The following is a 20,808-nucleotide window of genomic DNA, read 5'->3' on the forward strand; positions in this document are numbered from 1 at the left end:
CCGAGTTTATAAAATGAAGGGATTTTTTTATTCTTTCCTCTTTTTTTTCCCTAATTGTACCTACTCCCTTTCCTAAGAGGGATTTTGATTATTTTCTGACTTGCAAAGTCTGTGGCATAGGTGACTTTTTAAAGAAAAACATGCCAACACATTTCAGGAGATCCTTTCCAGCTTTCGGACAACTAGAATTGGGAAAATGTAGGGCACTGAAGCTGGAAAAGGCATGAAGAATGTGGGAGGAAAAACACAGCACCCAAAATAGAAGTGAGAAACTGAATCAGAGCACCAGTAAAGAGAGCAAGGAAGTTTTCTCAGTGAATTTTGGTAACTTTAGAAGACAAGGATCTCAAAAACTACTTTTACTTTTGGAGAGTTCACACCTTCATTTAGGTGACCAATGACAAAAGAGCCAGAGGTCTGAGCAACAATACTCCCTGCTTCAATTGTTTTAAGATCTCTTGATTTGATCCTCTGCCCTGGAAAGCTCAAAAAATTAAAATTACTTGTTACAGATGAACGGGAGGAGATGCAGCAGTTTATGAGAAATTTCTAGGCAACCTGCCTTGGGACTGATCCAAGCCATCAGTAACGCATTTAACTTTCTAAATCGTCACACGCAACAGCAAACACAAAGGAATAAATCCTGTTAATACACAATGCTCTGTATAAACAGAGGAGGTGCAAGCCAGTTAAATTTTACAAACACAAGAAACAGTACACTAAGATGGTTAAGAAAACCACAAGCTGTAGGCTCCAATGCTTCAAAAGGCTTGAGAACTACTAGACAAATGACAATCATAAAATATTTACATATAAACAAACAATATAAACATAAAATATTTACATATATGAGATGTAAATTAATCTAGCAGACTGCACAGAGGGAGAGCAGACAGGGAATATGTGGCCCTGTACAAACCAGAAAGCTCTCAGCATCTCAGGTCCCTCGTATCCAAAATAGGACTTTACTGAACTATGAATAAAAGGAAACATATGGGTTATGCAACCTTGAGGAAACATAAGGCATTACGTATGTGACAAATACTATCACCCAGTGTGATCAGCACTCACAACAAACAAGCAAAAGGGTTAAAAATAACAGCTCCTGAGAGTATGCATGACACTTAAACCCATCTTCTGTCCCACTAGGGAAAACAAGTGGAGAGAAAAAGGCGGGTTTAATCATTTAAGGGATTACCAGGCAGGCTTACTTCTGGGGTTTCAGCTTTTAGGAACCAGACCAGCATATAGAGGAGACTGACACATGGTCTGTGAAGATTAATCTTGGGCCAGTGGAGACACTCTTTCAAGGAATGATATTAAAGTTAAGATTGCATTCGCAGTTGTCCTCGCTCTCCGTTAACTGTAAAAAGAAGTGCAACCTCCCCAAACTAACCTTGGTGAATTCTCTGCACAGACTGTTTTCCCACAAAACACAAATTTTGGAACGGTTTAGTTGTGAAACAGTTATTCCAAACCTTGATGCTGTTAGCAGACAAAAAAATGGGCCAGATATTCTGTGAGAACTGCTACGCAAGCACCACAGCAAATTTCACAGAGCAAAGCAATATTATATGCTCAGGTATATTAAGGGGAAACCAGGCATCCAAATGCCAAGGGAAACTGGAGTAGAGTAAGGAGGACAGGCAGCTCTGCACTGAACGGTGTTAACACGCAGTGGTGTTGCTGCAGGTCTCTGTGCTCCACACAGCTAGTGCAAACGGCTGCAGTCAAACAGCACAAGTTGCACAGCAGTCTCCTGTTACAGAACATTGCTTTGTGCAGATGACGCAACGAAGGAGGGCTAAATGCTCTGCAAGTCAGATTGTTTTGAAGGGCAGGAGTTATGCTCTGATGTGTCAGCTGAATTCTCTGAGAAACAGAAATTACAGACCCATAGAGCCTGGATGAGCCCTATTAGGTTTCCAGTTTACTATTAGGTTTCCAGGTTACCGCCCTGCTGTGCAGAAGGACCCGGGCTTGTACCCATCCCACAGATGCCTGTCTAACTGCACTGGTAACCTCCTACACAGTCCACTAGATCCCTCACCATCTGATTTCAGCGCTTGAAGGTTCTAGTGGTTTTTTTCTACTATATAATTTCCGTATTTTTTGTTATAAATCAGGACAACTACTTCTTGCCCTCCAGATGTCGATGTGGAAAGCAAACCACCATTATTCCCTTTACAGCCTCTTCTATGCTGTGTGACTTGTCATGTCCCTCCCCTGCTCAGTCTCCTTTTTCCCAGGCTAAACAGTTCCAGCCCCTGCAACTTTTGTATAGGGTTTACATTTCCAAAGCCTCTTATTCTCTTTTCTGGAACTAAATTTATCTTAAAGCACAATCTCTAAACTCTGACTGAAGAACCAGTAATGCCACAGAACACCGGTGGATGAAGCTGGACAGAAGTAGCATCAGCTTTATAAACCACCACAACCACACACAAATGATCAGGGAAGCGATGATAGTAAGAGTGCTTGGTTTCTTTTTTTGCTTGTTTGTTAAGAAACAGACTTTTTATCTAATTTACTATAGGGAAAACTGCTCCTTAAGAAAAGTTTCAGTTATCAGTGATGATCAGCTGCAGTTTGCTGTCTAAACATCTTCACACTTGATTTTACAACACGTAACCACACATCTGTTTTGCTGAACTGCTACCTTTTGTATTTTTAAAATATATTCCTCTAAATGTGACTGTACTTACCCAATGAATAGGACAACTATATAAAGATCAGTTAGTGACTGGCTCAGCATAAAATCACAAACTTTTCTCCAGCATTTCTGCTTGAAAACCAAGCTGCATTCCTCCTTAGTGCCCTCAGATGGGAGTATCTGACCCCTGCAGTCCCACTGATATCCCTCCTCTATTCACCCCTTCCTGTAAACTACAATTAAATCTTGAAAAAAACCTTAGTATTTAGTGTATAATCTGTTTATGTGTCACTTTACCATAGTAAGGAAAAGTCCACTTATTTCTTCATCATTAGTGGCTCACTTTGGGACCTGGATCCTTCCCACTACATCACTTCTTTTCAGGGACCACAGAAGGGCTTTACCAGCTGCTGATATCAGCTGCTTATCCCACCAGGGCCTTTCCTTTTTTTTTCAGTGAGCTTTTTTTTCCCAAACACATTGAAGGTAATGTGGGGCCTGCTCATTAGTGATCCTTTCTCAAATTTTGTGACCTCGCTACACAGGCTGTTCGTGTCTCAGACACTAGAGCAAGCAGATTCTGGTGCCCTGAGACTCCTAAAACTACAGAAACTCTGCAAATATAAATATCTTCACCTGAATTTCTTAAATCAACAATGCAAATATGAAGACAGAATGAAAAATGAAGCCACAAACCCCCAAAATGATGTAGCACCGAATGATAATCTCTCATTTATGCAGCAGAATAAATGTAAATTGACATCGTAACAGTGTAAAATTATTAAAGAGCCCTGCTTTGAAGAGCTTACAATCTAATTGTATGTAATGCACAAAACTAGTGGAACTTGATGTATAGTTGCAAGAGCCAAAACCATGAGTTACACACTTAATACAGCTGCCTTTTTTTTTTTTTGCTTTAAGAGAACTTTCAACATCAAAATTAACATAAATGTGAAAATTGGAATGAGACAGAAAGCTAACAAAAAGATGTCTGATCAGGAATAAATAACTTCCAAACTCATACAAAAGTATTACATCACATGAAAGAAAACAACTGGAATTAAGAAATTTCAGATCTAATTCAGTAACACTAACATCTTTCTAGTGAGGGGGGAAAAAAAAAAAAAAAGAGAAATTAAATCGCCTTTATTTATTACCAAAATACACATCTTACATTTTCTCACATTCACGTTAGAATTTTTAATTTAAGAACCTTTGTGTTATACTAGAGTCTCTGAGCTAATAAACAAAACACATGCCTCCAGGCAACAACAGAAAATTAATTCTACATTTTGGACATTAAACAACCCAATCTGTAGATCTGCAAAGTTTGGTTTGGGGTCCGTTTGTGGTGCTTTTGGGGTTGGTTTTTTTTGTTAAAAGCAACAGCAGCAGGCATCCATCTGCAAGACAGTATTATGTAGTGCATGCCTAGGACTGAACTGGAAGGTGACTTGAGTTATTCCACTACAGCATAATGGGATATATGCCATACCGCCGGGGAAGAGAAGAGCACTGTAAAACATAAAATATTGTTTTTTGTTTGTAAAACCATAAATTGTCCAGATTCCCTCTTTCCAGGAAACTACATAATTGAACTCCCTGATAAATGTGTTTTGAAGGAAGCATTGACCTCTTCATCCCAAAAGTGAAGACAGACTTAAGGACATTTGCAGTAACTTGTCCTGACGAGAGAGTTTAATGCCACCAAAAGCCTCTCTGGACCACAGCCATTAAAAAAGCAAATGTTTTCTTCACATATTTTGTATGTTGGTTACTACTGTCATCACCCATCAGGTCACGGCAGCCTCACTAGCTATTTCGGGATTGATGTTGCAAGAGGAAAACATAATCTTTATAAAGATGTTCTTTGGCACCATTTTAATCTACAGTAAATACAAGAAGATACCACAGTGAAACAGACCTTAAATACTTGTAAGAAGCAAAAACCTGGTACATAAGGCAGATTTTTCTCATTTTGCTGAAGCAGGGAGTGCAAAATCATCTTTTATCACATTTGGCCACTAATTACAAATTCAGCTTTTTCTCCATGGTCACCCTCTGACATCTAACTTGGCCATCTGGAACAAATTCAGAAGGAAAGAAGAGAGGATGAGAAGGAAAAAAATATGCTTATAATGCAAGACACCATTACTTCTACTGAGTGCAATATGCACTTAACAGGAATGGAGAAGAGGATGCACAGCTGCCTCTTGTGTCTCTATCAACACTATGGTTGCCTCCAGTTCTAGTGACTAACAGTACAATAATTTATAACACTTTTCCCCCACAAAAATAATGAATAGTGTTAATTTATAGCACTCATAGAACACACAACGTCAGCTCTCATAAATCTCTCAGATAAGGAGATGGTTTTTCCACTAAAATTTATATGAGAGACTGAGACATCATCTAACTGAGGCAAGTGAGTTAGTGTGGTTACCCTACATTCCCTCTGCGGTCTGTGGGGAGAGAGAAGATGACAACTGTCAAGAAGACAATTCAGATCTTAGGTGGGTTAAAATGCCCTTTGAAGGTGGATCCCTCCTTGCTGACCAAAGCAGCCCTCCAGGACAAGCTGGGCACCCTAGGTAGGTGAGGCAACTAAAAAGGGATGGATCTACATTAAACATCTGACAAATACCAGAACAGTGGTAGAGCTGGAAAAAGGATATAAATTTCTCTATTCCCAGTCCAGAGCCCACTTAGCTTTGCAGCCTGCATTTATACTACAAAGACTTGTTCTGCATAATGCCTGCTCCTATAGTCCTTTTGTGTGCAAAATACCTCATTGTTTCTCACAGAGGAAACAATGTCTGGCTGGAAAAAGATTACTGCCATAAAAGCAGCTACATCTTTAAATCAAAGCTTTATGGTGAAAGTTGGCAAAGTTTAGATAGCAATTTTCTGCCACTTGTTTGTTTAACTCTTGGAAAACAAAATTGTTCTTTCCACAGTCAGCAAACATAACCTACAACTTTGCACTGCTGCCATTCAATTCGCTGCAAAAACTGAGAGCTAGTTGAACAGAACTTGGGAGTGAAAAATGTGGCCTTTTAGCCATGTACTTATTACAGAATACTTATTCAGCAATTGAAAGGACAAAAAGCCTGTAATACCAATGACCTATTAGAAGTAAAAGGGAAACAAAAATCTCTACTGTGTGCTGGATTTCCTGCTGTAAGCTGTAAGGAGCCTACAACTATATTCACTAAGATTTTTGAGCACAAAATGTTATGATCCTAAATTTAAATTTTGTTATCTAAAAAGAAGTTGCCAGTTCTAAAGAGATTTAGGGCACGAAGAACTCCAATGCATTAACGGGAGTCCCGTTTGTCTGGTCCTTTATGAACTTTGCTTTAAGAGTTCCTGCCGAGTTGTTTCTAGACCCCTTCCTTTCGACAGACCGGCCACACAAAGTTAGCATTACCACTACAAATCTAGCATTTCATAAAGCATATCTGTCAGATTCTTCTAAATGACACAGAAGTGGTCCACGTGGGATCAGATTGACTTTTTAATTCTTGACACTGATGTGCTTAATAACACATGTTCTTGAAAGCATTTCTTTATGTAAGAGGTATGATGAAAAAAGTTATTCCATGACAAACAGATTCAGCATGCCTTTATAAACTGGCTACAAGGTGGAGTCAAGATGATAGTAATAGCAGCCCACAGGTTTCATCTGGCTAAAGATACAATTCCTCTCACTCTCAGAGACAGAAAGCGGAATGAGGGCAGTATAAATCCCAGTATTTAAGTATCTCTTACTGCCTAGCCATAGCTAGATGTGTAAAGACGATGACAGGGTTAGTCTAGAAGCACATGTGCAGCCAGGCATCTAGATGTGGGGGTTCCTGCCATCTCTGTGTGAATCACAAGCAGGGCTCCAAAACTGGAATCTGGTCTCCATCACAGAGGAGCATGGATTTAATTAGTTCTTTCCGTCACTGTGAAAGACATGAATGAATTACAGTAACAGTTTACGCTCTTAACCATTCCGTAGATGAATCCAAAATACATGCAATTACAGATCTAAATATAGTCTCTCACAGTTAACAGAAATCAAGTCAGCTAAGTAACTCAGGGAAGGAGGGAGAGAAGACATCTAAAACCACACAAAAACCTGACTTTCCTTAGTAACCTGGCTTCACCTCTGTATGGTAGTACCATTTTACTTTGAAGCAAGGCTTTCCTCAAGAAGCTCCATAAATTTCTTATGAATAGTTGTATTCAAACATATCCTAGTTCATTTAAGTAAAGCAAAAATTAAGCAAAAATAATTAATTTATTTACTTCTCAAATTTGCTCATCCCATATCATCTCTAAAAGCCACTGGCCAACAAATAATTCTGTAACTAAAATCAAATGTCTGGTTTGATTTAAAATTCTAAGTGTACTGAAGTGAAAGATGAGCAACCAAAAGCCAAAGAGAATGGCCATTTGTTTCATCACGCAGCAGTGGTGCGATAATCCATACAATGTCTCACCCCTTATCTAAAGGGAGCACATTCAACGCCTCCAGGGTACTTTGTTCTTCCTTTCCAACCTTGCTTTTTTTTTTTTTTTTTCTGAGACTGACAGCAAGCATGCCCTCTCTGTGAATATTCTTGGGAATGTGGAGCCTTATTTCCCTCCAGAACAAAGTGAGAAAACAAAATCCTTTCACTCGAGCACGTCAGGCAAGGGCAATCACATACTGACACAAACATGATCAGAACCAGGAGCAAGCCTTTTTTTCCACATCCATAAGAAATCAACGCTTCCTCTAAATTATATGGTTTTTACTATTAAGCAAACTATTTTTTTCCTGACTAAACAGGCCTAGACTTTTAAAGGCAAGATGGCAGACATCGTATCAAGCAGTAAAGTGTAAATTAGGTCCAAAGCTACATGAAATCTGAAGACCAGTACCAGATGTGAGAGCTCTTTCAAAGGCAAATTCTCAAAATGCATTCACTGTTCTTTAGAAAGACCCAGAACCGGTCAATGTCAAAGAAAGCAGTGTTTGGTAACAACTTCCAGTGATAAATATCAGGATATTTTAAAACTTGTTTTTACAGGTCTCAATACCAATTTTAGGAGAATATTTTGATCAAATCCAAAATAGCAATACATAAAGAAGTGCTGAAAGGGAGAAGGATAATCCTGTCCTTAATGCTGCTATTGAAATACATACTTTTTCACAGCCTAGAAGAGAGTATCTCACCAAGATTTCTACAGATGGCATGGGTGGGAAAGACAGTAGACATGAACTCCCAAATACAGAAGATCAGAAAGGGAAAATAAATCATCAACAGAAATATGAAACTAGTTAAGACACAAAGAGCTGTCAAAAGCATAAAGCAAATAAAGGGGGAAAAAAGCAACAGGGAAAACTCCCTTCAATCTCCCTAATATTCATGAGAATAATAGGGATTACTTGTAACAATAGCAGAATTTTTAAAAAATGGTAGCGTGTTTCAAGTTGCCAGCATGCTTTTAATTACATTTAGAAAGTTAAAGTCTACCGCATGAAGTAGTCAAATTGAGTACTTCAAAATAACAATAATAAAGTTGCTGGTTCACTAACATTTTTAATCCTGCAATTTATATGTTTAAATACATTTTTAACAATATCATTTTAATACTCAAATACATTTACACTGGCAACTTCAGTACACTGACTGATGTGACAAAGTGTTTTGAGGATGATATTTGGGTCTCTTGAGTTTATATTTTAAAATTGTCAAAACACATATCCTCATAAAACAGAAGAAGAAGTTAAAGCCTTGATGTACATTAAAACTGATCCAGACTGACTTGAGACAAACAGGAAATCCACAGATTTTTAAGGCCAGAAGGGACCGCTATGATTGCCAATCTAACTTCCTGCACAAAGAAGCCTGTAAGATTTCACCCAAAAAATCCTGCAGCAAGTATTTTGAAACTGAATTACAGCTGAACATCCAGCACAGAAACATCCTTAGTGTAAATCACCTAATCCCGGATTAAGATTTAAAATATGAAAAGGCAGTCTTAATTTTCCTTCTGTGAACAGGTAGAGTATGCAAGCCTCACCAGTACATCAGGGTGACATGTTTCCAGCACAGCAGGATGAATTATTAAGGGGTGGTACTCCTCCATACACGTTCCCATCTTTACTACACATAATTGTAAGTAATTACATGAACGACAATACGATTCATTAAAGCATTTCAGTTTTTAAAATTCATTTCTACACCGTCATCCCTTAAAATACAAACACAAAATCCCTTTTATTGTTTTTTGTATGGAAATAATTCTAGCAATCTGCGTGTTTTTATCATTATTTACATAGTAATTGTTAACTCATAACTAATACTGAAGGGTTATAAGGAAAAGGATCCACAGCCACATCGACTATACTCCCATTTTGGTTGTGTAACATTCACTTTTTGCTCCTTCCCCCTTCTTTTGGTATCATCATATCCAGGGATATATCAGATCCAGGGACATCTGGATAGATGAGCCAAACAGAAAAGTTTCACATACCATTTATTTATTAGCATATTCTAAAATTTTAAATCGGTGTCATATTTGAAAGGAACCAGAAATAACCTAAGGTCTACAAGTGTTTTCAGAGCAAGAATTTGCTCTCATATATTCCCTAATTCTTCTTTGAACAATGGAAACCACATTTAACAAAGCTGCTTCTATATTTGCTGTAAACACCAACTTTAGGAGAGACAGGGCAAAAAGGCTGGTCATCTTTTCTTAAATGGTGCCATACTACATTCATAAGGATAGTACTTTATATTGTATTAAAGCATGGAAATCAGTTAGTTGAAATCACATTTTGAAAAAAACCCCACGTTCAATCACCTTTAAAACACAAATCTCATAACTTTTATTTAAAATTAGCCTTGAAACTTTGTTATTTATTTATGCTGCTACTGATGGCTGATGTTTATCCGCCAAACATGTAAAGAACAGACAATAGACTAAACCTATGATTTTAAAATTCATTAGCGTTTGTAAGAGAGGCTTCTCACAAAATTGAATGCCAAGCTTTTCTCTTGGTGTCTGTTCCAAGATCTCTGATGGCTGAGCTTTACAAAATGACTATTTGAGGCCAAATTCGACATGCAAGTCTTAAAATATGGCATAAAAATACTTTTAAAAATTATTATTGTAAGTGCACAGATTTTTCTCCCATTTTCAGCTCAAAAGAAAAACAATTTCAACCCCCCATTAAAACACTTCTAATTTGAAATTGCAAGTACTAGAAATCAACAATCTAACAAAATGAAGACGCAATATGAGATATGAAGCTTCATAGCCCACCTTTCTTCTTGACTGGCATTCTTCTTCCTACTTCTGAATCTGGTTGCAAGCACTTATTTAAAGGTATTAACGATGTGCTACTGAAACACTTTGCGAGGTCAGGAACTGGCTATCTATTGCAAAACACTTTTACAGTTCAGTTAGGAAATGTAGCTTCAGTCTTCATTTCTATCAATACTTGCTGTTTTCTTGTATTGGACTTCCGATGCTTCCCACAAATAAGGAAAAAAAAAGGGAAAAAAAGAAGATTTTTGAGTTTTTTAAAGAGAATTTCTTTAAATTTCTTTAAAATATATTTGAATCTATAAAAATACAAGGGTAAATGCTCCTTGGCAATACAAAACCTTATTATAAGTCCTCTTCTGGCAGCAAAGTTTGAAAATTAAAAGATTTTATGTAGTACAATTAAGGCACAGTCCATCTCTAGGCAGCTGTCTTAATACTCCACCTGTACATGCTCGAAAACATATTATTTGCAGGACAAAAATGCCCAAATAATCCAAATATGGAGGAAGACAAAAACAATCCAAAGTGACTCTTTAACTTCTTTCACTTCTTGAACGAATTTTGCTAGCTATATTAGGTGACTACACAGCAGACTGAAAAGGTCCCTTTTTCCTCACCAGACAACAGCCTTCAAATATCACCCTCTTACCCAACTGAAGTCACTGGCCAGTCACTTTCATTTTTATTATCTGCAAGCCACCCAGCCTTACAGTCTTTAATGTCCCTCTGATCCTCCCATGTATTAAAAGAGAGGATTGAAAACGAGGAAAGCAATCCCTTGACCTGGAATTATTAAAGTGACAGTGCTGCTCACTGGGCACTTTGGCAAAGCAGATTGCTTTATACTGGAGTCATTTACTTCATGCCATTTCTTCCCTTGCACAGCAGCCACCTCGTGAAAGAGGAATAAGGAGAGTTAGGAGAAGAGCTTCACAAAAGGTTCATTTTCAGAGATAATGAAGTATTAATGAAATCAAAAGCAAGCCATGAGATCAGTCCAGAGTTTCCCCACTCAGAAGCGCAGCTGGTTGGCTTCAATATGAGCCTCTCTCTCTCCCTTTTTCTGGAAAAACAAAAAGAGAGAAACAGAAACGGGGTAGATTTTCCTCATCTAGCTCGTTAAGAAAAAGTATGAAAGAGATGGACAAGCTCCAAACGCTTCCCTTCCCCGCATGAGGAGCTCTGATGCACATGACAGGGCTTTGCTTTGCATCGTCTTCTTTAGGAGATGGAAACTGTATTTGTGAAGGGGGCGGCTCTGTTTTGCTCTTTAATGTTCACAACTGGGATCTGTCTGTCCCCGCTTCCCTCCAAGCAGGGACTGTCACCTCCCCCCTCGCTTCTCCCGGTCCACGAGGGGACCGTCTGATGCTTTCTGAAGGGGTACAAGGCAGAGAGGGCTGCCTTGGTCGGTGGAGGACTGGGATGGGGTGCAGGTGAACTGGAAGAGCCGAGCTAGGTTTAAGGAAGAGGACGATTTCCCCCGGGTTGCTGAGGTACAGGCAAGAGGCAGGAGCTGAAGGGATGAGGGAGGGGATGAGGGTGGGGCGAAGCGAGACGCAAGCGGGGCGAGGGGGGCTAGATGGGGACAGGACGGGGAGCACAAAGGAGCTGGTGGAGAGGGAAGGGGGCGACAAGACGGGAGGGGAGCGGGCGATGCAGGGGCTGAGGGGGGAAAGCGAGAAGGGGCGCAGGGCTGAGGGGAGGGGGCCGCAGGCAGCGCCCAGTGCGGGGTGCTGAGGCCTGGGTGAGGGGAGGGGGTCAGCGGGTTACCCCGAGGACGGGGCCTCCCCCCATCGAAGGCTCCTCGCTCCGCTAGGGGGAGTCCCCGCGTCCCGGCCGCCGGCTGCAGGATCCCCGCTCAGCCCCGTCTCCATGGAGGAGCCGCCGCCGCCGCCGCCATCCGCCGCCCCTAGCAACGAGCACCGGGCCGGGCGCTGACCCCCCGCCCGCCGGCTGGCAGCCAATCGGAAGCCGCCATGCTGGGCCCCGGAGAACGCCCAATCAAAGGGCTCCTCTGAAGCCCTAGGTCATGTGAGTGGGTAAGATGGCGGCGCCCACAAGGGGGGCGTGAGGTGGGAGGAGCCATGTTATAGGCGGCGGGGCCTTCTTGGCGGGACCGGCTCGGTAAGGGCGGGAGTGGGGGTGGGAATGGAATGGGGGCGGGCGAGCTGCCGGCAGGGCGGTGTCTGGCGGGGACAGCTCAAGGTCGGGCAGGTTGGAGCTTGGCCCCGGCGGGAAGGCCGTGAGGGTGAGCGCGGTGCGGGGGCAGCGCCGAGGGGGTTAACGGCGGCTGCTAACGGCTTTCGGTGGGGTTTAAAGCCTGGGGGGTGTCCGCAGCCTCCCGGCGTAAGGGCGTCTGTCCCGAACCGGGCCCCGGGGGGGCCTGGGGACCTCCAGCTGCCTTACGGCTGCGTGCAAGGGGACAGGGAGGGTCGTTTGTACGTCAGTGGGTAATGGCAGCTCCGTGAGGTAATGGCAGCGGTTTACCTAAAAAACAGGTTTGAAGAGCCTCCTCCTAGACGGAGCGGAATCGAGAGACCTCAGGGCTGGCACCGGCCCCGCTGATCCCTGGTGAGGTTCTGCTGCTTCTCCCTGCTTCTGCTGCTCCTGCACCCCGCCAGGCTGGAATCAAAACAAGCACGGTCCTATAGATAGGCTGTAGACTTGTGAAAGAAACTTGAGGTAAGTATGACTAGGAAAGTAAGTCTGGGAAACTGTGCTCTGGGGAGAAACATCTAGAAAAAGCATTTGGATGACTAAATACCAGGTTTAAACAAAAACTGTGGTGGTGGGTTGACCTTGGCTGGCTGCGAGCTACCCAACAAGCTGCCTTCTCCCTCCCCCTCCATCAACAGGACAGGGGGAGAAAATGTGATGGAAAGCTCACGTGCTGAGATAAGGACAGGGAGATCGATCACCCATGAATTACCGTCATGGGCAAAACACACTTGACTTGGGGAAATTAATTATTGGCAATCAAATCAGAGTAGGGTAATGAGAAATAAAATCAAATCTTAAAAACATCTTCCTGCCACCCTTCCCTTCTTCCCTAGCTCTTTGCTCCTGATTCCTCTACCTCCTCCCCGCAAGTGGCGCAAGGGGATTGGGAATGGGGGTTGAGGTCAGTTCATCACACATTGTCTCTGCTGCTCCTTCCTCCTCACACTCTTCTGCTGTTCCAGCGTGGGGTCTCTCCCACAGCAGACAGTCCTCCATGAACTTCTCCAACATGAATCCTTCCCATGGGCTGCAGCTCTTCATGAACTGCTCCAGCGTGGGTCCCTCCCACGGGGTGCAGTCCTTCAGGAACAGGCTGCTCCAGCGTGGGTCCCCCATGGGGTCACAAGTCCTGCCAGCAAACCTGCTCCAGCGTGGGGTCATCTCTCCATGGGGCCACAGGTTCTGCCAGGAGCCTGCTGCAGCAGGCACGGGGTCACAGCCTCCTTTGGGCACCCACCTGCTCCAGTGTGGGGTCCTTCCCGGGCTGCAGGTGGGTCTCTACTCCACCATGGACCTCCATGGGTGCAGGGCACAGCTGCCTCACCATGGGCTGCACCACGGGCTGCAGGGGAATCTCTGCTCCGGGGCCTGGAGCATCTCCTGCCCCTCCTTCTTCACTGACCTGGGTGGCTGCAGAGTTGTTCCTCTCACATATTCTCACTCCTCTCTTTGGCTGCAGCATTTTTTCCCCCTTCTTTAATGTGTTATCCCAGAGGTGCTACTGCTGTCACTGATGGTCTCAGCCTTGGCCAGCGGTGGGTCCATCTTGGAGCTGGCTGGCATTGGCTCTATCAGATATAGGAGAATCTTCTAGCAGCTTCTCACAGGAGCCACCCCTGTAGCCCCCTGGTACCAAAACCTGGCCATGTAAACAACTGTATGCTTTCTGACTTTATATGTCTCTGGCTAAGAATACCAATAAATAGCATCCTTAGGTGTGGAATAAAAAGCAGAGTAAATATCTTCATGATTTCTTTAAATCTTTACAAAGTATGGGTTTATTTGTGTTTTTTTCCTTGTAGTTCTATTTGACAGTGAAGTCAATTTAAACCTGAAGTATTGCCAAACATGGTTACTAACAAGAGTTAGTGTCTTCTCTTATGCTGCTGGTAGTAGGGATCATTGTGTTAGAAGGTGATCCATCTGGAAAAAACAACTATGCTTCCTGTTGTTCCTCTGAGCAGCTTTCATCTGTGTTTCCTGATCCAGGCTGTTGTATGGCCCCAAGGTTGGAGGTGCTCGGGCAGGAGTGTCTGGAGTGTGAGACGGTCCATTTTCATCACAGCGAGTACTTAATTTGGCTTAGAGCAATTGTCAAACCACAGCTGCAACATCACTAAATCAAGCAGTTTGTTAGGGTTCATGTAGTCATAAATATCACAGACTTCTGTAGCTGCGTTGTGCCCTTTCCATCTGAAAACTCTGCCATGAAAAATAGGAAATGCATTTGTGACTGCATAGTGCCAAAAGAGTCTAAATGTTTATTTGATACATACTGGGGCTGTGTAACTTTGATTACATTTGTTTGTTTGTTCCTTATGATCCAGGACTTCAAGATGACAGGAAGAGAGTTTCTTGAACCATATTCTCCGCAGCAAAGACTATATTTGGAGAGATTTAAGCAGATGGAAGTCATACAAAAGATACTCAATGAGCTTCCTAAAGCAGATCAGTAAGTGCTGGTAAAATAAATGAAGATAAGTGCATCAAACATTTCAAGTCTTTTGAAGGCTTTTCTTTTCCCTTACTCCTGTATTGCAGATCTTCCTTGCAGTTACAAAAATATTTAATTGTGAAGATGCTTATTATTGTCCAGAACAGAAAACTTGTTTTGTGTGGTTTTTAAATATGGTTAGTTCACTGTTAGTTCTGGTCCTGCTCCGCTGGTTTCTGGCATGTGCTCCCCGGTGCTTAAGGTTCTGGGAAGGCTGATCAGCCCTGGCTGGCTCGGAGCATTCACACAGTTCTGTGCTAGAGCTAATAAATTTTCTAGGAAACTGAAATTTTGGAGAGCATAAGGCAGATACTCTTGTGATTCTTCAGGAGTCATCTTGTGTCCCACAGGGCTGGCCTGGGGACAGAACTGAGTGAGCATCAGCCTGCTAGTTTCTCCATTTCATTCTGCACTGTTCCCGGTTTCAGGAAGGTGAGACTGAGGTATCCAGGTGGTGGTGGTGGACGAGTCAGCCAGAGTTGTGCAGGCTCACCAGCAGGGTTCCATGTGGCAGAAAACCAGCTAAATGCCTTCTGGGCCTCAGAAACAACCTTTCTCTGGTTTGTGATACTGCATTTCACTGCAAAACCTTACTGGACCTGAGCTGGTTCTGTAAGAAGCCGTTTGCATATGTATCATTGACAGTGATCAGAAGCTTATTTTATTTATTTATTTTTAATAGGACTAAATTGCTGGCTAAAGAAACTGCTGGTAGTAACACAGGGCCTCCCCGCACTGGTGAGAAGGAAAAATACCAAGACTTTATCCCTTCTGTTACAGTCAGTGGTGCAGCTTTGTGTAGGATCTGCTGTGCTCACGTTCAATTTACAAGACTTCTCCTTCCCCAGAAGAGCTGAGTTGCCAAGAGCGAGGCAGATGCCTCAGTGGTGGTGTGGTAATGTCTCGATAGAAACTGTGGCACCTAGGGACTGCTGGGCCTTGGGAGGAAATAGCTGCCAGGGTGTGCGCCTTTATTTGAAACTGCCTGGGCAGAATTTAAAGTTTGTATGTCCAGAGGGGAGGTCAGTAATGACTGGAAGGGAAGGGGAAGCATCCTGCAGTCAGATTGAGAGAGTTCCTGCTCACCAAAGTTCTTGTTTTTAACACTAGGGAACTAGTGTTAAAAAACAAACAAACGACCCTCCCCTCCCAAAGACAACAACCCCCCACCAAAAAAAACCCCAAAAAGCCAAAACCAAAAACCCAACCGTTCCATCCTTCAGGTTTTTTCCTTTCATGCAGTGTAGCAGTTCTGTACATCCATAAGCCAGAGTAGCTTCTGCTGGTCCTGGGTACGTTAATGTGCTCTATTTTGGATTTGCAAATGCACTGCTAAATATTAATCTTGGTCCTCTACACGTGTGTATGTGCACACAGGCATTTCACTGCCTGTGATTTTAAACATACCAAGAGGATGAAATGGTTGGTTTGCAGAATCTGTACTCTGGGGACATTTCTGTGAATGACACCCAGTATTGGAAAAATGGTGATTTGAAAAGCAAATAGGTCCCTTACTCTTTAAAAACACTAAAAAAGAAACAGGTCTCCTAAATGAGGGCAAGAGAGATCTGACTGGTCAAGTACTTTTGCTGTATAGCATCAGAATTGAATTGTTAGTAGCTTATTTTCATGTTTGAAAACTTGGTATGTACCGAGAGGAAAGTATTTTCCTATTCAAAATGAGAAATAGTTGGTGTCACAGATGTCAGATGTTTTTAATATTTTAGGTTTGTGATGGTTTAGCTCCTGCCGGGGTCTGAGACCACGCGGCCGCTGCCCCTCCCCCACAAAGGGAGTGAAATACAAAGCCCCAAGACTGAGATAAGGAAAGGTTTAATACAACAGTGCAACAGCAACACAACAAACAACAACAATAACAGTGATAACAATGAACAGAGCAAAGTATATACCGATACAGCAGAGAGAGAACCGGCTGTGCCAACCCACTCGATCACCGATTCTTCCCGCATGATATATGAATAACCTGGCTAGAGCTTCCCCCCACTGCTGGGGAAACTTAACCCTATCCTGGCTAAACCAGGACAAGGTTTTGCAGAATTAGTACCTACATCTCTGAAGCCTTTTTTATATGGTTTGTCAGTGCTTAACGTTACTCTAAGCATTAAAATGTGGAAGAGTCTAAATAGGTGGATTTAAAAAAATCATGTATTTTAATTGCTAATGGTTTAGAGATTGTCACCATTTGATAATTTTGAAAATAAATATGACATTTGGCCTAGCATAAATTTTGTGACCATTCAAGCATTTTATTTTCTTTGAGGCTTTAGTGGTAAATCCAACTTCTGACGCGTTTTAAAAATACACTTTTAACATAATAATACTGGCACGGCCTCAGAATCAGAGTGCCTTCCAGTTAATTGCTTTGCCAGGTAACAGTTGTCTTTTGGGGAATTTTAGATTTGTGGAAACCTAAAGCAAAGGGTTGTTTCCGCTAATCAACTGTCTGTGCCAGGTATAATGCTAAAGATAATGCACAACTTCCTCCTGTGAGTCAAAATAACTCACAGATTGCTCATCAGGCTTGTAAAATTGGCACACTTTTCCATTCCCTGTCTTGTGTTACCTGCTGTGGTGGAATGTACTCAGATGGGAACTGTTTGTCAAGATATTAAATGCTGACTATCTTGGACCAGAATTTGTTCTATTCTGCTTTCACCATATTACAGATTGCAACAGGAGTAGCTGCTGTAAACCGTTATCTTAAAAACATGGTAGATAACAGAATCCAGTCCCTCTGTTATCAAGGGAAAAATAGTTCTGTAAACCAGTGTGTTGGACTTCTGCAGCCTTTAACTAGTGTGACCTCCTAGCAAGGGGCACCTCAGTATGAGAGAGATCTCAAGGTGCTGGAGCGAGTGCAGAGGAGGGCAACGAAGCTGGGGAAGGGCCTGGAGAACTAATCCTGTGAGGAGAGATTGAAGGAACTGGGACTGTTCAGTTTGAGGAAGAGAAGGCTGAGGGGAGACCTCATCATTCTCCACAACTACCTGAAAGGACATTGTAGAGAGGTTGGTACTGGTCTCTTCTCACAGGTGATTAGTGACAGAACAAGAGGGAATGGTTTTAAACTCCAACAGGGGAGGTTCAGACTGGACATCAGGAAAAAAATTTTCACAGAAAGAGTGGTCAGACAGTGGAATAGGCTGCCCAGGGAGGGGGTGGAGTCACCATCCCTGGATGTGTTTAAGGGTTGTTTAGATGAGATGCTGGGGGATATGGTGTAGGGGAGAACTTTGTAGAGTCGGGCTGATGGTTGGACTCGATGATCCCAAGGGGCTTTTCCAACCTGAATGATTCTGTGATTCTGTGACCTGAACTTCACATGTTCAATGCACGCAAGGAGGGCTTACAGCCCTTCAGCCTGCGGGATTGCTGCAGTGATCTGCCAGCAGCAGCTGAGATCCTTATTGCGAGGTCTCAGTGGCCATAGCTGTCCCGCCTGATCTGCCCTGTAAGCGCTTAGTTTGAAACTAAATCTATACTACTGGGTAAGCAGGATAGAAACAAGGTTGATTATAATCACAGCTAGCTCCTCTATCTATTTATTTTCAATTTCTTTTGAGAAAACGTTCTCCTTAGAAACATGCTGATTAGGAGAGCAAATTCCATGAAGTTTCCATTAGCCATAATAAAAAAAAAAAAAAATGTAGAAAAGGCTTCTCAGCCTTTCTGCCACTTCTTTCTTGAGGTGTATGTAAACTCAGCAATGCTGTACTGGTTGCTTTTGAAAGTAGTTACTCTCCAGTTTGCGCCAGTGAGAGATTTACATCTCTTACCTCTTATTGTAGGATATTCAGCAGTGAATTGTAGCACTGAGTAAACCAAACTTCTTTCCAGTTCTCAATTACTGAACCAACTTTCCTTCTTTCACAGGAACCTTTGTAATCATGGATCCTACTTCCTTGCAGCAAATGCAAGCATATGTGGCTTAGCAGCAAATAACTTCTTCAGGAACATCCTGCATGTCAGAAGGGCTTTCATAGTGTCAGCTCTGCCAATGGCTGTTATTCCATTCCTTTCAACAGCAGCAGTTTATGAGGTTTTTGTGCATGAGCCTTTATTTTCAGGTAAAAAACCTCATTATTCCTTGTTTTTGAAAGGGCTTTGCCTTCTGTACACAGTGTAACAACACTAGAGGAGCTTTTCCTCTCTGCAGAACAGTGGTCTTGAACTGTTCTTGAAACACCTCAGTTTGTAGAGCAGGGTTTGAAAAACAGATTATTTCATGCATTGTGCAGCAGTGAGTACTTGAAGTTGAGTGGGAAGGGAGATACATATGTATATCTATATATGTTTATAAAAAAAATTATGCTATGCATCACTGATTTTTAGCATTTTTCATTCAAAGTCATGTAAAAGTGACTGCAACAAAGCAGTTCAGTTTCCCCTGTCTGTATTATTTCATTTGAAGGTAAACTTTGGAGTGATAAATTCTTCATGGGTTGGAATGAGAGTGGTTTTTGGGTGGGTTTTGTTTTTTTTTTTTTTTGCAAAAGGAAGAGTCCTTCTTTCAAAATTTCTTGCATATCTGCACAACTTGGTTTGTGTCGAGCGCCTGTTTCCACGTTGCATGCAGCTTCTAAATTGTTATGTTGGAGCGATGTGGATATTGGCAGTGAAACATTTTGTTTGTCGTGCAGGTCAGCTGAACTGCGAGGTCTGTGCTGTGGTCAGAGGAGGATTAGTAGGGGCTGTTGTGGGTGGTCTCTATCCTGTTTTCCTGGCTCTCCCCCTGAGCGCAAGCCTTGCAGCCAGGTACGTCTTACTAACCTGCAGTAAGAGAAATGTGTTTGTTGGTCAAATCTTCAGTTCTGAAGTTTAAGTTCTGTGGATTTTTAGCCTATGCACGCCTATCTTCTTGTAGGCTTTTAGTACATGGAAGGGGATTTACAATAAGGTCATCTCATTACAAGGCCAAGTTCGTAAGAGCTACACTGAGCCTCCAAGGTGAAACAAGATCTGCAAACTGATACGCTGTAAAGCAATTGTCTTTAGCTGGAGCCTTACAAGCTGCCCACGATGTGCCTGGGTGTGTGAAATTGTGGCTGCCGTCCTGCCAAGCGGTGAAGGTTGCTGCTTGGTGCCCTTTGGCTCCGTGGCCGAGAGACCTTGCTGATCCTGGCAGGTGTAATTCTGGGGTTGGGTCAGAGCATGGTGAGGGGATGGTGAGATGTCAGTACGTGGTCAGGATTTATCCTGAGAACTCAGTACCACCAGGTGAATTTAACTTAGGAGAGGAAGGTGACAATGAATATCTACCTAAATATTTTTAATGACTTTAATGTTCAATCTTGATGCTTAAATTGGATGAAAAACAAAACAAAACAAAAAGTAAGTTTCTACCGGTGTTTGTGTTGTTTAGGTATTCTTCATCTCCCTTGCCTGGGAAAGAAAATCTATTACGCTTCTGGCTCTCAGTTTCTCAGCCTGTCTTTAGAAAGATGAGTTGGGCTGTACTTGTACAAGCTCTAACTGGATTATATCTTGCCACTAAACATCACGGAATATATGTCAAAATACTGCAGCAGATGAACACTAGCAGAGATACTGAAGAGTTACAAGCATGAAGTTAAGCAACTTTTTCAATTGCCTTGGATAAGTAAACATAATAAAAGAAATAAGTTGTTGCTCGCTGTCTTTTTTTTAATAGAAAAACAAAGTTAAGACTTTGCACTGGCATTCTTTTCAGTTCTGAACTTAAATGCAAGTTAAATTTTTCATTATGTCCAGCTTAGCGTATACAGCTGAGTAACAGCTTTGTAAGGACAGATGTTTTTCTTTGGAAATGGGATTTTAAAAGAGCATTTATATTGCCTGCTTAGTGTTCAGCTCTAAGGCGATGCTACATCTTTCAAAAGCTTTATAAATTAGTATTATTGGAAAAGGTTTTTTTCTTCATAATGCAAACCACAGCAATTTAAAAACAAAAAAAAGGGGGGGGGGGGGCAGGGCAGGGCAGGGTTTTTCTAGAGATTCCTCCACATCAGAATGTTTTTCTCCCTGAACTTTTCTCCATTCTCCTAGCACAGAATTTGTGTCTCAAGATTACCCTGTTACAAGGTAGAGAACACTACTATCACAGAGCAATCAGGAGGGGTACTCAGGT

General features: G+C 42.1%; 2 protein-coding genes across 14 annotated transcripts in view; one reads left to right on the forward strand and one right to left on the reverse strand.

Moving 5' to 3' along the window:
* DLG2 (discs large MAGUK scaffold protein 2) overlaps positions 1 to 11,946 on the reverse strand; it is a 1,053,560-nt gene extending 1,041,614 nt beyond the window's left edge. For 2 of the 11 annotated variants that reach the window (XM_074816350.1, XM_074816344.1), the window contains exons 1-2: positions 11,738 to 11,946; positions 9,959 to 11,027 (exon numbers count right to left, since the gene is read on the reverse strand). In XM_074816350.1, the coding sequence (XP_074672451.1) occupies positions 9,959 to 9,977 (19 nt within the window). In that variant the 5' untranslated portion in view covers positions 9,978 to 11,027; positions 11,738 to 11,946. Of the gene's footprint in view, positions 1 to 4,577; positions 6,604 to 9,958; positions 11,718 to 11,737 lie in introns of those variants that run through there. The other 9 variants (XM_074816353.1, XM_074816346.1, XM_074816342.1 and 6 more) reach the window with 8 other exon arrangements.
* Positions 11,947 to 11,979: 33 nt separating this feature from the next.
* LOC141919887 (transmembrane protein 126A-like) lies at positions 11,980 to 20,329 on the forward strand. 3 transcript variants are annotated; one of them, XM_074816375.1, is made up of 6 exons: positions 11,980 to 12,091; positions 12,466 to 12,649; positions 14,515 to 14,639; positions 18,576 to 18,769; positions 19,343 to 19,457; positions 20,065 to 20,329. In XM_074816375.1, exons 3-6 carry the CDS (start codon positions 14,524 to 14,526, stop codon positions 20,267 to 20,269), a joined length of 630 nt encoding a protein of 209 aa, XP_074672476.1. In that variant the 5' UTR covers positions 11,980 to 12,091; positions 12,466 to 12,649; positions 14,515 to 14,523; the 3' UTR covers positions 20,270 to 20,329. The 3 variants fall into 3 exon arrangements, with proteins under 3 accessions (XP_074672476.1, XP_074672477.1, XP_074672478.1); XM_074816376.1 differs by lacking the exon at positions 11,980 to 12,091 and adding an exon at positions 12,129 to 12,215; XM_074816377.1 differs by lacking the exon at positions 11,980 to 12,091 and adding an exon at positions 12,155 to 12,172.
* The last annotated feature ends 479 nt before the right edge of the window (positions 20,330 to 20,808 follow it).

Source organism: Strix aluco, chromosome 2 (genome assembly GCF_031877795.1).
Source record: "Strix aluco isolate bStrAlu1 chromosome 2, bStrAlu1.hap1, whole genome shotgun sequence".
Lineage (NCBI taxonomy): Eukaryota > Metazoa > Chordata > Aves > Strigiformes > Strigidae > Strix > Strix aluco.

What these genes read in the sequence shown, in the direction of transcription:
- LOC141919887 (XM_074816375.1), top strand. Translation starts at nt 14,524, where the DNA reads ATGACAGGAAGAGAGTTTCTTGAACCATATTCTCCGCAGCAAAGACTA. An exon ending in GAGCTTCCTAAAGCAGATCA is followed by an intron (nt 14,640 to 18,575) that starts GTAAGTGCTGGT and finishes CTTCTTTCACAG; the next exon opens with GAACCTTTGTAATCATGGAT. An exon ending in AGCGCAAGCCTTGCAGCCAG is followed by an intron (nt 19,458 to 20,064) that starts GTACGTCTTACT and finishes TGTGTTGTTTAG; the next exon opens with GTATTCTTCATCTCCCTTGC.